Below are 15286 nucleotides of genomic sequence, written 5' to 3'. Positions count from 1 at the left end.
GGTTCTTTGTGGGTTGGGCCCACTTCTATTTTTAAGACCAAAGGCTATATACAGTTTGATGGTGATCTATAAATGAACAATGCTATGGAGTTCTTTTGAGATTGTGTCATCTAGTAAATGCTGGTTCTTTCCAACTCTAGGAAACATACTGTTTGTGATGGTTGTTGTGCTTAAGGTTCCCCTAGGGTAACTGTAAAACATTTTGTTAACTGTGTTAAGAGCCTATCCGAAGCAGGAAGAAGTAGTGTTACACCTTAAGCCTCTGGTAGCATGGCATTGTCTCTCAGTACTAGACAAGTGAGACAGTGAGACTTCATAAAAACAAGGTATGTTTTATCCGCAAACAAGGGTTTAATTTGGGAGAAATCAACACTTAATTACACTTAATCACACAAACAGAAATGCTGACTGTGAGTCATATTCAGACTGGGAGGAGAAGCAGTTTTTCAAAATTTGGTTAAGGTTACTTCACTAGAGAATGAAGTAACTGAGCCCTTATATATGTTTATGTAGAAATTGCTCAGTATATGTTAGTAGAATCTGCATGACTAGGCTAAACTAAACTCCAAATATCAGCTCTTGGCTATTCCTGTTTCTTGTTCCGTCAACACAGATGATGATTTACTTCTCTGTGTGCCTTGATTTCCTCCTTCTTTGTCATTCAACAAGGTCTGCAGCCTATGTAATTCTGACAGTGGTCCACATGTGCTCTGGGATTGTCTTACAATCACAGTGACTGAGCCAAAGAGCTTTTATCCAAGGAAACCAGAGCCAGCATTAGTTTCCTTAATGGAGTCAGTTAGATACACTTTTATTTCCACCCCATCATTGCCCCCACTTTCAAATATGAGCCATTGCAGACAGCTCTTACCTTTGATTAGCTGTTTAGAAGTGAAGTCAGATAGATTGACAATACAGTGGGTCCTCTTTTTAGAGATTATGGACTTCTCCTTTTTTTTCCCCCGCATCCTGATTGTTGCAGATTCATTCCTACTGACTGGGGCCTCTAAAATCACTTGGTAACTTTTCTTGTTCTGCCTTCCCTTGTCAAGAACTCAGAATATTAGAGCTGGAAAGCTTTGGTTTGGTTAGTCGGGGAGATGTGTGTGTGTTGTGAATCAGATAATTTTACTTTTTAATTTCTGAATTAATTATTACATATAATAAAGTACCTCAGTAATTCCATTAATTTGCACAGAGGTAATAATGTGTGAATTCCATTACATAGTTTACAGAATATATGAGATATTCCGAGAAGTCCTACAAAGTCAGAGACCTTTGTTAGCAGATGCTTTGTGGTGGGATTCGTGACTAGCTTGGATTAGAGCCAAGCTTTTCAGATGCCTGTGTTTAGCAAATGATTTCATTCATACACTACCATTGGGTTTCTGGCTTCTTAAAAAGTTATTTTTAAAAACTTCATCCTTCTTCTTGTGAGTATAAAGTGAAAAGGAAAGTATTTTAGTTTGTTTTAAGATCATGTACCTAGAAAACAAGACTGTAAAGCCTGGTGCCAGCCTCGGGCCTAGGTAGCTGATAAGAGCTGGGAGAATAACTAGCCCTGGGATTTAAAGTAGTTGCCATACAACTCTGGAGAAGGGAGGACCTTCATTTGAGAAGGTGTGGGCTGCAATACAGTGTTCTGTTGACTAATACCTGAGAATTTGCATTTCTCTAACAACTGCCCAGGTGATGTGGATGCTGCTAGTCCATGGACCACACTTTGAGAACCACTGGCCTGGAGAATAGTCAAGGGCTCACCAGTGGAACCGTTTTTCCTTCCTACTTCTTTCCTCAGCTTAGAATCCTAATCCCTTCCTTTCCCTAAACCTGTACTCAAATTATAACATTGAAACATCTGTTTTAAAGCAAGCAAATTTAATCAATCCAGTTTCAAATAACAGTGTCAATAAAAGTAGGCCTAGTTAGTACTCACATTTTAGTTAGCATAAAACTGAAAATTGGTCTCTTTAGTAATCAGTTGGCTTCATCATCATCTTTCCATTAGAAAAGAAAAATCTCAAATTAATCTCTAATTGAAAATCTTCATTTTTCTCATGCTGTAATAATTATATTTGTTAAATCTACACTTACATTTTGAGTATTTCAAGTTTTTTTACCTTATACCTTCAATTTTAATTGCTCGACTAAACGTATTTTAGAAATAACTAAGAAAATTTAAAACAAAATACCATATAATTTAAGAAAATAAAGTGTTAATAGAATCCACTTTGAGAATGACATCATCTGCATTTTTTTAAGGTGACTAGTGACCAACAGTAGCAGCTTCTTGAAGACTTCCCTAAAATTTTTAAATGTTTCTCTGTTAATAATTGATTGGGAACTCTGCTTGCATTGAAAGATACAATTTACCTGTGCCAAGTTTGTGTATTATTCTCTATACAACTAAGTATTTACCAGTGTTACTTTGGAGTGTGAGGTAAATACATATTTACCAGAGTTCATTTTAATTTTTACTTTTATAACAAAAATAATTTTTCATCCAGAGGGTTTGAGAATCTAAATTCAATTTAGATTAATGGGAAAGATTTTTACATTTAATATATAAAACCATTCTAGAAGAATAACTTTTTAGTTGCATTATTCTGTTAACAGCTAATAAAGCGCTGTCTTTGAAATCTGACAGTTTTGTGTAAATCATTCTAAATAAATTTTAAGACTAGCATGTATCATGTGTCCCTCACACCCTCCCCTAGCACCCTTTTAAAGTTTCTATTCTTGTTCTGTAATGGCAGTTACATTCCGGCGTAACTTCTAATAGATGATGGTTTGGGGTCTAGTGTTCTCCTTTCTTTCACTCTCAGGTTTGAGGAGGAAACAGCTATGGATAATATATAAATAGTGTGTGAGATGGGGTGTGACTGTTGAGTCTATCCTCAACCTAGCCCATTGTTTTCTGGTGAATCTTAGTGGTGCTTTTATTATATGTTGTAGGTTTTTTTTTAAAAAAGGGAAGAAATCAGAAAAGAATGAAAGAATGAATAGACAAAAAGAAAACTGTAAAAATGCACTCTGCATTATTAGGGGGAAACGGTTAGGTCTTTGTCTGAAAGGACTTGAAGGACACCGATGGTGGTGATATCTCCGTAACAGTGGGTGTGGTGCACTTTCCTGCCAGGTCTTTTATTAAGCTTTGAAGTCATGACAGTGGCATACCTGAAGTAAGGGGGTTTTTTTCTGGTTGTCTGGAATTTATTTATTTATTCCCTTGTTTAAATTCTAAAGCCCACATTGAAGTCAGAAAAAGTTCATTCAGCTACTTTAAAAGATTCTTTTCTTTCTGGGTAAAGGATAATCTAACAACCTTGTCTCCAAGTCTGGGCTAATTAGGACTACCCATATATTTTCAGACATAATCTTATTACTTGAAAGTTATCAGTGCTCTTTCAATTCGTACTGCCCTTTGGCCTCAAAATAGAAAAATAGGCACTTACCTTGATAATGTTATCCCTGGTAGTAGAAATGAAAGGAGTGGGGGAGATTAGATGACTGGTAGAGCACCTTTGCACATTTACTGAGATTTGTTTAATTTGGGTTCTTTCATTAAAATATCACATTATGTACAAATATGGTTGCCCATCAAAGTCTTAAGGTGATTAAAATGCCAGGTGGATTCTTAAAAGAGCAAAGACTCTTTGAGCTCTATGCCCAGTCCCTCCCTCTGTCAGAAAGCTTCCCCACTAGCCCCCTGTTCTTCTGTTTCGCAGATGTTTACTCAAACACTAGGAGGGAAACAAGGCGTGTGCCGCCTTCAGGACACTGTTGCTGTTTGGCCCTGTTCATTTCCAGTTTTATGTCATTTTTAATAAGTTACTTTATTTTCTATTCAAAGCAGTACATTTTTAAGCATAGTAATGAAACAGTTTTCAAAACGAGTGATTAAGTGTAGAAGGAAATCATCTCTATAAAAACTAATCCTTTTTAAATCAGTCAAAAGTGAATGTCTGTTTCAAGATAAAGGAGAGTTTGGAGGGTGGTGTTTTATATTTATATTTTGTTCTTTGCTTTAAAAATTTGTATAATAATCATTTATAATAGCCTCACTTTTAACTATGAGATAGCATTTTTTTTAACTCAAAACCAGCAAAATTAAGGCCTAATGAGAGGCAGTATAGGGAATGGCTAAAAGGATGGGCTTTGCTTCTCAGTAGCTGTGTGACCTAGATGGCTTTCTCAACCTCTCTGTTGCCTCATCTTTAACATGAGAATAATTATAGCACCTGCCTCATAGCCATGTTGTAAAGACTGAATGAGATAACACACAGATAGCTATCAGCTCAAGGCCTGGCACATATTAAATGCTCAGGAGTATTGGCTACTATCACTATTGTTGATATTACTGCTTATTAATTTGTTTCAGATTTTAGAAGGAAAAATCTTTTTTTTCAATAGGAAATATCTTTTAAAATGAATAAAAATCATGAAGTCATTAGGAATTCTATTGTGGGATTTTCTAATATGTCTAGTTATTGCCTCCTTAAGACTGACTTGTAAAGCAAAGTTGTAGCTTTCCAAGCACTCTAGGTAATTTTAAGATTGCATACTACCTGCTACATCTAAACATTACTGAGTAATGAGGATGCCTTTGAAATAGCTTCAGGCCACTCCGATGTGCTGGACATTTTCATATTTTTGCTCTAAACTGTTTCCCAAGAGGCAGTATGACCTGGGTTGAAAACATGGCCAGATGCTTCCATTTACCAGGGATCTGTCCTTGGGCAAGTGGCTTAACATGTCTGAGTGTAGATTTCATTGTCTTTACCATAAGGGCATGGGACTGTGTGGTTTCTAAGATTCCTTTTGTTCCAAAAAATTATTTACAAAAAATAATCCCTCAGTTTTCCAAGTGGCATAACTCACTCTTATCTATATTAATGAAGAAGTAAGACATAACAGTAGATTCAACAGTACACGGCAGTATGGTCTTCTGGTCTACTGAAGAAAGTGGTGTGGCTAACAACCTGCAGAAAACTGTTATGTCCTTCCATGATATTATGAAATTATTTAGTTATTTGAGTTTTCTTTTTTGAGAAATGCACACTGAACTTAGGACGATTGTGGTTTTCTGGGTTTATTTAGGACAGCCAGGAAATGCTTCCTTTTTAAAGAGGACTCAAAGGAATCACTGCACATTTGGCTCTTTGTACTATTGAATAAGCTAGATTTGAAGTCGGGAAGCTATAAGCAGTGCACTCTTAGCAGTCACTTGTTGATAAAAATGTTCCCAGATATTGATGGGAGGTTTATGGTTTTTAGACAGAAACAGAATGCATTCTACATTTCAGGTCATGCTGTCACAAACTCATCCTAGAAAGTAACAGCTATACAGCTATTCCATGCCAGCTTTTAACTAAATGTGATAGAACACAAAGCAACTGAAAAATTCCACCATGCCTTACTTGTGGGCTCAGGAGCTGTACGTCGCTGATTAAATAGGTTTAGACAACAGTGAATCAGTAGAAATTGACTCCCAGGGTTTGCAGGGGTCTTCAGAGAGATGCTTTATCCTTGGGATGTGTGGAGATGAAAGTAGATAATATCTATCTGCATGAGTTTGTTGAAATGAGAAGCTATAATTAAAGATTAAAACATTTGTGCCTTATTTATCATAAATTAAAAGCTAATCCTGATGGAGATAGTGAATTAGCTAATAGGGCCTTTTATATGCATGTAATTTATTTTAGTAAAAATTGCCCTTTTTTGTTTACTAGAAAAAAAAATTTTAATTGAAATCTTTTTGGGTGTTTTGACTCTAAAACATAGCAAAGTAATGTTAAATTATATCCTTCAAGAAATTCTTTTGATTGTTGATTTGTAATATTCCACATTACTTTTTCACAAATAAAGATACCATCTTACTCTAATCTGTTCTCAGTGGTTTAGCTTCATAAAGAAGCAGCCCAGTCGGGCGCCTGGGTGGCTCAGTTGGTTAAGCGACTGCCTTCGGCTCAGGTCATGATACTGGAGTCCCTGGATCGAGTCCCGCATCGGGCTTCCTGCTCGGCAGGGATCTGCTTCGTCCTCTGACCCTATCCCCTCTCAGGTGTTCTCTCTCTCTCATTCTCTCTCTCTCAAATAAATAAATAAAATCTTAAAAAAAAAAAAAGAAGCAGCCCAGTCATGATTTTGGCCAGAACCTGATGTGAATCTCCATTTCCCTGTATTCAGTGTTTAACCATAGAGAAGCTGGTTTTAAACCAATGATTTCTTCATCTTCCCATCCTCACCTCCATAAAAATATGACCTGATCTTGGGGCATCCTTAGAGAAGTCAAGAGTCCTCTCTTCCATTTAGTACTTAGTTACTGGTTCTCTGAGAGATTATGTATGAGTGACTTAAACTTTTTACAGCTTTAAATCAGCTAAAGAGAGAACATGAAAGCTCAATTTAGAAATGGTTCTGATACAAAAACCTCTACTTAGAGTATGGATTTTGATTATTTTTAATAAAGAAAATCAAGTACTTTGTAGCCCATATGACGCTTGATGACAAACACTTTCGGTTCTCTTTTCGTGGTAAGAGTAGAAAGACAGTGCAGTAAGATGGGCATGTGAGGCTGAGGCAACAGAATGAGCAAAGACAGGAAAGAGAGTGGCATACTTAGGGGTTCGCGGAATAATCTGCTATGATGAGGAGTTGTGATAGGCAGTGTTTGAAAGGTCGACTAGACCCAGTTATAAAAGGCCTTATATGCCCCAAGCTAAAGAAGTTACTGGGAACCACTTAAGGTTATAGTTTAGTTTGCTTTTTTGTTGTTGTTGTTGCTGTTTTGCTTTTTAAAGCAGGGGACAGCTTGTGTGAAAAGACTGTCATCTTGGGAATGTCACTCTAGTGGCGAGGAAGGAGGATAGCTTGAAGAAAGATGTTATGTTTCTATTTCTGAAACATTATAATTGAATGGCTAGGGTGCTTCTGGTTGGATATGGTCAGTACGTCTGTGGAATAGGATAGTAGCAGAATTCTTGCCAAAGGGCAAGGTTTGTGGAACTCTGGCTTATTAGTAATAGGCTCAAGAGTCAGCAGACTTTTTCTCAACAAGCCAGATACTAAATATTTGAGATTTACAACCATTATGTTCTCTGTTGAAACTAGTCAGCTCTGCCATTATAGCTCCATAGCAGCCGTAGGCAATGAGTAAATAAATGTACAAGGCTGTGTTCCAATAAAACTTTATTTACAAAAACAAGTGGCCACTGCAGGCCATAGTTTGCCAACCCCTGATGTAAACTCTGTTGAAAAGAGGGTCAGCAACAGGTCTCTAAGTCCATCTTTTCATGTAGCAGCAAAGGGAAAGGAATGTCTCAAGGAGCATTAGGGAAGCAGGAAAATAGGGAGGAAATGATGATTGAGACTAATTCGGGAGAGGGTGGTAAACAGGAAGAATAGAGGACTACTCTTTCTATTTTAAAAAAGGCCATAGAAATTTGAATACTGACTAGGTGTTTGATAGTAAAGAATTACTAGTTTTTTTTAGATTATGATAATGGTATTGTGGTTTTGTTCTTAAAAAGGATCCTTAAAAGAGACCCATGTTAAAATATTTTTGCATGAAATGATATGGTATCTGGGATTTGTTTAAAAATAATCCATTGGAGTTGCAGAGGAGGGGAATAGATGAAACAGAATAGGCCTTGAGTTGATAATGTTTGACCCTGGGTAATGGGGTGCATAGGGATTCATTGTACTAGTCTCTCTGCTTTCCAGTTTGTTATTTCATAATAAAACATTAGTTTAATAAAAGGCTTTGGATTTGGGAATTAACAAAGTGGAGAAAGAGGGATACCAAGGAGAGAGAGATAAAAGAAGCCCATGTCAAGGGAAAGCCTCAGTGATGAGAATTTTAGGGGAAGTTTTCCAAGTACTCAGAATGAATCGAGTTGAGAGCACTCTTCACCTTTAGACATTTTGTTTTATCCCCTATACAAATATATCTAGAATCATGCAGTCAAGGGCACTTTCCCACAAAATGGGGAAATTCGTGATGGGTTTGTATTAAAACCTGTGTGTCTGCTGGTAGACATTTGTGCTTTTGACGCAGTGTACCAAGGGAATGAAATTCACATAGCAGTAATCTCTAGAGACTTCAAGAATGCAGTGGGAAACATGAAATTAAGCATTTTCTTCTGTGAGATACTTATGACTGTCATACCTTTAAGCCTCTCCTCCCCTTAATACCATCTTCTTAAACTTTATAAAAGGCATGCGCATTACACAACATTTGAAAACTACAGGACAAAATAAAGGAAACTAATTATCTTTCTTCCTAAGACACAGCTATAGCCAGTAACAAAATAACTGACTTTTCTAGGTTGGACACAAGGGTTAAATAATCATAATCCCCTGCCCTTCCTGAGGTTAAAATGTACTCAGGGGCAATGGACTGAGAACAAGGACAATAGAGTCTCCTAAATTTAAATAAGATCTCTGAGTTTTTTAATGAATTTTTGGTTTATCAAGTATAAATGTTCTAAATATATTTTTATGTTTTCCTAATTTTCTGATCTGTCTCACTAAATGTGGAACTTCTCACATTGTTTTCTTTCTGACTTGAATTTTCCTTTATTTGACTTTTTTTCTGCTAACTAAAAACTGCAGCAGGAAAGGGGTAGGGGAGATAAAGCGTGTGTGTTATGTGCTGTGTATCATTGTTATATAAAGGTTTTCTTTTATGTGACCTTTGAAAACCTTATATTTGAAGTGTGCCTGGGTATGCTAAGTATAGATCAGTTCTCTTCTTGGCTTTTGTTTTGTTTTTGTTCTCATGTTGGGTGACAGCTGAGAGAACTAGTAGAATAGATACCTGAACCACCCATGGATCAACAGGTGCACTCTATTCTCCATAATCTGAATTAAGCCAATAATTTGTCATATCATTTATCCTTTTGTTTAAAGGTTATTTATTGAAGACGTTCCCATTGTACCCAGTATAAAAACCATGATGCATTCTAGAGCTAGATTGAAAAGCAGTCTGTAATTAGCTGACAGATAATTAGCCCTTTCAGGATACCACTTTCATCTTATAAGCATTTACTCTTAAAATGAGCTAAATTGTCTTCTGTAATTTACCTGGCATTTGTTTTATTGGTGTACACACTGGCGCTCTTTCTTTCTAAGTAAAGCAAAGCAGTTTGAGAACTCAGAAGGTACCAGCAAACTTTCTACCAAGAATGGCCAGTGTTAGAATGTGGTATTTTTAAAACATGTTCAGTTTAGATTAGTGTTGCCAGTCCCCTCTTTTTATCTTTAAAGTGTTATTGGCCAGACAATATCCGTAGGCTAAAATGACTTTATAGGTATTTCTTCTTTATTTTTAAATTGCCAAGCTTTTTATTTTTCAAATATGTTCTAAAATTCAGCATTAACTAGAAATATTTAAGTTTCTGAAGCAAACTTTCAGTAAAATATTTGCTTATTATAGTTTCTGTCCTTAGATGTTAATCTCCTTGCAAAATATATAGTGGGTTTTTCATTTAATATATGTTAAATTACTGTTTTAGCTCTTTGACCAGGAATAAGCATTATTTTGAGTTTTTGGGGCAGAGCAGAATTATGTGCACACCATAAGTGATGGTTCAGTTGATTAATGTGAAGAAAATGATGTAAACTACATTTAAATTATTCATATACAGGTAACTTTTGACATGCAGTTTGATGATCTGCTGTTAGGTTCTACATATAGTTTACATTGTTTTTATGCTGAATTCTTGACTTATTTAAAACAATTGTTTGTATGGGCTTACTTCAATCCATTACTCTCTGATAATTCTTTGTTAAAGGCTTAGCAAAGTCCTTGTGGAAATAAGATGGTTTTTATTATCTTGTACTTTTGGTCCTTTTCGTTAGTGGCCTGCACTGTGCGCTGTCTTATAATAGCTTTGTTAGAGTTAGGAAATATGACATTAAAAATAGGTTGACTTCAGGGGGCCTGGGTGGCTCAGTTGTTAAGTGTCTGCCTTCGGCTCAGGTCATGATCCCAGGATCCTGGGATCGAGTCCTGCGTCAGGCTCCTTGCTCAGGGGAGCCTGTTTCTCCCTCTCACACTCCCCCTGCCTGTGTTCCCTTTCTGTCTCTCTTTCTCTCTCTCTCTGTCAAATAAATAAATAAAATCTTAAAAAAATAAAAATAGGTTGACATATTATCTAGTGAAACGTGAAGAAGGTATTATCTTAAGAGTATAAAAATATCTCCGGTACAGTCTTAGAGTTTATTCTAGCCCTTTTATTGTATCTTCGTACTGATATATTTGACAGAGACAAATTTTAATAATTCTTGAACCTTAGTATTTTCCGCTTTCTACCTGCATCACAGAATGCTTCTCTAGTTAGTGGACTTTGAAAATAGAGCGGTTTCATTTAAAAATTGAAATTCTAGATTTTTAAGAAATTGCTAGTTTCTGATTCTATTTCTCTATTCAAACCTTGAGACCAAGATGTTTCTGATATCTTATAAAAGTAAAACTTGTCCAGCATTAGGGCATTATTGTTTTATTTATTGTTATATTATCTACTGCCACCTAACACATTACCCCAAAATCTAACAGCTTAAAACAACGAACATTTATTACCTCACAGTTTCCGTGGTCAGGAATCCCAGTACAACTTAGCTGAGTGCCTGTGGCTCAGAGGTTTTTACAGGGCTGCCGTCAGGCTGTCAAGGCTGCAGTCATCTCGGTTCAACCTGGGGAGCACTGCCTCTGAGCTCACTAATGTGGCCTTTGGCAAGCCTCAGAACCACAGTTGTTGGCTGGAGACATCTTTGCCACATGACACTGTATGGGAAATGGCAGTTGACTTCCTTCAGAGCCTCGAAGGAAGAGTGTGCCAAGTTGGAAGCCACAGTCTCTTTATAACCTAATGTCAGAAGTGACATCTTACCATTTTGCCATAGTTTATTCCTTAGACATGAGTTCCTAAGTCCAACCGGACTCCAGGGGAGGTGATTACCGAAGGGCATGAATACCAGGAGATGGGGATCTTAACGATTGACTGCCCCATAGTTATGAGTACTTGGGAATGTCTAAAAATTTACCACTTTTACTGTGTTGTTCCACAGGATTATGATGATAAAACTCCCTGCTCAGAAAGAACTCCCTTTGCTTAACTTGTTCTTATCTCATCATCTTGAATTAATCATGTTGTATGGAATGAGGCTCCAGGAAAGGGTGCAAACTAGGACATAGATAAAGAAATGTTCATTTGCAGTTTCTCTTGCTTAGCTTTTCCTAGGTATTTAGATCAGCAGTGTTGTCAAAACTCTAAGGTACTATTAAGAAAATGTACAATTGGGAATATTTTATGCTCTGTTTATTATGTAAATTCTAATGTTTATCTTGTTCAGTATTGGTAAAGGTTTTCAAGGCGTCATGAAAAGATGGGGATTTAAAGGCCAGCCTGCTACTCATGGTCAGACAAAAACCCACAGGAGACCTGGAGCTATTTCAACTGGTGTAAGTATAACTTAGTGGCCCCCCTTTTAATGCTAAATACTCAGCTTCTACACATAGAGTGCTTTAGTCTGTCCTTGGGGTCAGGTCACATAATTTTAATCTGACTCCAGGTGGGTCACAGTACTTGTCACATTTTTATGGGTCCTGGCCTCACTTACTTTCCAGAACCAGATTTGAATCATTTAGTAACAACCCCTATACTTACAGCCAGTATTCTCAGTACATTCCTGCCTACTTTCTCATTTCCATCTCTGTCTCCCATCCTACCCTCTGAAGTCAGCTGCAAGAAATCAGGGATTAGAATGTCCTTCCATCTACCCCACCAGTTCTTTCACAAATTAATTTTTGCCTAACACAGACAGTTGGGAAAGATTGTCAAGGACAGTATCATGGTGCAAGGGAGAAGTAGTAGAGAGGAAATGGGGACACAAACAATAAGAGCATAGAAAATGGAGAAGGACTTTTGTATTCTGAAATAATTTTCTCTAAGTTGTAGGATTGAATGGATAAGTAAATATATTGATAATGGGAGCAAGTTTCTTACTGCTGGAAAAGGATATTCAGGTATGAAAAGGAGGGAAATCAGAACAAACCGTGTAGTGTTGAATTCAGATTGCAGGTATCCATCATTCACATTTACTGTATGTGTACATAAAGAAAGAGAAATAGATATAGATAGGTATGTGTGTGTATATTTATTCCTTAGCTATCTGCTGAAAGAACCTAAAAGCAAAAATATTCTATATCAGCAAGCCACACCTAGAGCCTAGATCTTAGTTTCTGAATATCATTGCCCACTGAAAGAACTTGGACTCATTGGAGAAATGGCCAATTTCATGCATGGGGCAGGAAGAGTATAAGATGAACCCAAAATAGCTTGTTCAAGAAAGTGAGGAATGTAATTTACAGCGTGGTAACTATAGTTAATAATGCTGTAGTGCATATTTAAAGGTTGCTAAGAGAATAGTTCTTAAAAGTTCTCATCACAAGAAAAGAAGTTTTTTGTAAGTATGTATGATAATGGATGTTAACTAGACTTACTGTGACCATTTCACAATATATACAAGTATTGAGTCATTACTTTGTACACCTTAACCTAACTTAATGCTATATATCCATCAGACCTCAATAAAAAAAATAATTCTTTTAGAAATTAAAATAACAAGGAAGAAAGGAAGTGCTTTAAAAATGATGGCACATGAAAAGGACACAGCAGCCAGCTAAAATGAGCTCCCGCTTGTAAAGCTTGGGATGGTTTGATCTGGAAATGTAAAAAATGACAGAAAATGGAATAAAATTAGAATTGATGATCTCACACTGGTACAGATGCATAAAGTGAATGGATAGGTTAATAAATGGGAGAAAAGGGACTTCTCTTCTTTGCAGTGTAATATTAGCAAATAAATGTACAAGGAATGATGGAGTTAGAATTTCATTTTGACAGCCATTGTAGGAATAATTGATTCAGCCAGGAATTATCAGTGGATGCTGAAACAAGTGCTGAAAACTTGATGGAGACGAGTTTATATACAGAGTCCCCAAAACAACTTATCGATTAATTACAAAGGGAAAGATAATAGCCTTAGAGTGGATTAACCTAGTGAACACAAAAAGAACAGAAAAGAACACATCATCATTTCTGTGGTGATTCCTGCCAAAAATGCATCACCTGAATCTGATCATGGGAAAACATTAGACCCAAAGTGAGTGATAATTTACAAAATAATTGGCTTCAAAAATGTCAAGATCATGAAGGACAAAGGCTGAGGAGCTGCTCCAGATTTGAGGACACTAAAGAGACATGACAACTAATTACAGCGTAGAATTCTGAAGTGGATCCTGGACTTGGGGGAGCATTATTGGGGCAAAATTTAGAATATGGACTACAGAATAGATAATAAATTTTTTGAGTTTCATAAATTGTACTGTGGTTATATGAGAGAATATTCTTGTTCTTAAGAAATACACACTGAAATACTTGGAGATAAAGGAGCATCATGTCTGCCATCAGATTTTTAGATAGTACAGGGGAAGATGTGCATATATAGAGGTAGAGTGAATGGTAGAGCAAATGGGGCAACATGTAAACACTTGGTGAATTTGGGTAAAGAGTATGAGAGTTTTTTGTATTTTGCAACTTCTTTATGAATGTGAAATTATGCAGTTATAAATTATGTGGAAATAAATTGTTATAAAAATTAGGTGGATCATAGATGTAAATTTAAGAGCTAAACTATAAAAGTCTTTTAATAAAATGTAGGAGTAACTCTTTATGACCTTGGGTTAGGCGAAGCCTTAGATAGGATGCCATAAATACAAGTAACAAAAGAAAATACCGGTAACTCAGGCTTCATCAAAATGTACTTTTCTGTTGCAAACAGTACCAATCAAGAAAATGAAAAGGCAACTCACAGAGTGGAAGAAAATATTTGCAAATCATAAATCTGCTAAAATTTATAATCCAGAATATGAAAAGATAACCCAATTTGGGGTGCCTGGGTGGCTCAGTTGGTTAAGCATCCAACTCTTGATTTTGGCTCAGGTCATGATCTCAGGGTTCTGAGATCGAGCTCCACATTGGCCTCCACACTCAGCAAAGAGTCGGCTTGAGATTCTCTCTCTCCCTCTCCCTCTGCCCCTTCCCCTGCTCCTGCAAGTGGGCTTGTGTGCTCTCCCCCTCCTTCTCTCTCTCTCTCACTCTTAAATAATTAAATAAATCTTAAAAAGATAACCTAATTCAATCCAAAGGATTTGAATAGGTATTTTTCCAAAGAAGATATACAAATGGCCAGATTAGCATATGAAGAAATAATTAACATCTTTAGCCATTAGGGAAATACAAATCAAAACCCAGTAAGCTAGTACTTCAGCACCTACTGTGATGACTAGAATTAAAAAGATAGATGGATAGTAACAAATGTTGGCAAAGATGTGGAAAAATTGGAACCCTCATACATTGTTGATAGGTATGTGGAAATGATAACAGCTGCTTTAGAAAAGTTTGGCAGTTGCTAAAAATGTTAAGTGTAAAGTTACCATATGACTCAGCAATTCCACTCCTAGGTATATGCCCAGAAGAAGTGAAAACATGCACAAAACACTTGTGCGTACATAGCAGCATTATTCAAAATAGCCGAAAAATAGAAACAACCCAAATGTTCATAAATTGGTGAATAAATAATTAAAATATGGCAAATTCATAGAATAATGTTTAGCAATAAAGAAGAATGAAGTATTGATACATGCTGCAACATGGGTGAACCTTGAAAACAGTCACAGACTACATATTATATGATTCCATTTACATAAAATGTCCATCCTAGGCAAATCTTCATGATGAAAGTAGATTAGTGGTTGAATAGAGCTGGAATTGGAGGGAGTGACTACTAACGGATTTGGAATTTCTGTTTTAGATTGATGAAAATGTTCTAAGATTGCTTGTGGTCATACACAGCTCCCTGTATATATTAAAATATTTAAATTGTATACTTTTAAAAGAGTAAAATGTATGGTATGTGAATTATACCTCAATAAAGCTCTTTTAAAATTAGGCATGTAGAAGAACCTATTGTTATGACTCAAGTTGGTCATTTGTCATGAAATGCACCATTCTGTGTTTGTAAATACTGCTATTAAGTATTAGCTAGTCAATACCTTTATAATCCTAAGAGGGTGTACTTTTTTTTTTAAACTCTATTTTATTATGTTAGTCACCGTACATTACATCATTAGTTTTTGATGTAGTGTTCCATGATTCATTGTTTGCGTATAACACCCAGTGCTCCATTCAATACGTGCCCTCTTTAATACCCATCACCA

At 36.3% G+C, this 15286-nt stretch overlaps 1 protein-coding gene across 2 annotated transcripts in view; it reads left to right on the top strand.

The window, feature by feature from the left end:
- Positions 1 to 15286, top strand: part of MRPL3 (mitochondrial ribosomal protein L3) — a 39040-nt gene that overhangs the window by 15256 nt on the left and 8498 nt on the right. For both annotated transcript variants that reach the window (XM_034994663.1, XM_034994670.1), the window contains exon 7: positions 11359 to 11467. In XM_034994663.1, the coding sequence (XP_034850554.1) occupies positions 11359 to 11467 (109 nt within the window). The remainder of the gene's footprint in view (positions 1 to 11358; positions 11468 to 15286) is intronic.

Source organism: Mirounga leonina, unplaced genomic scaffold, assembly GCF_011800145.1.
Source record: "Mirounga leonina isolate KUSES-001 unplaced genomic scaffold, KU_Mleo_1.0 Mir_115, whole genome shotgun sequence".
Lineage (NCBI taxonomy): Eukaryota > Metazoa > Chordata > Mammalia > Carnivora > Phocidae > Mirounga > Mirounga leonina.
This window is presented reverse-complemented; position numbering and strand designations above follow the sequence as displayed.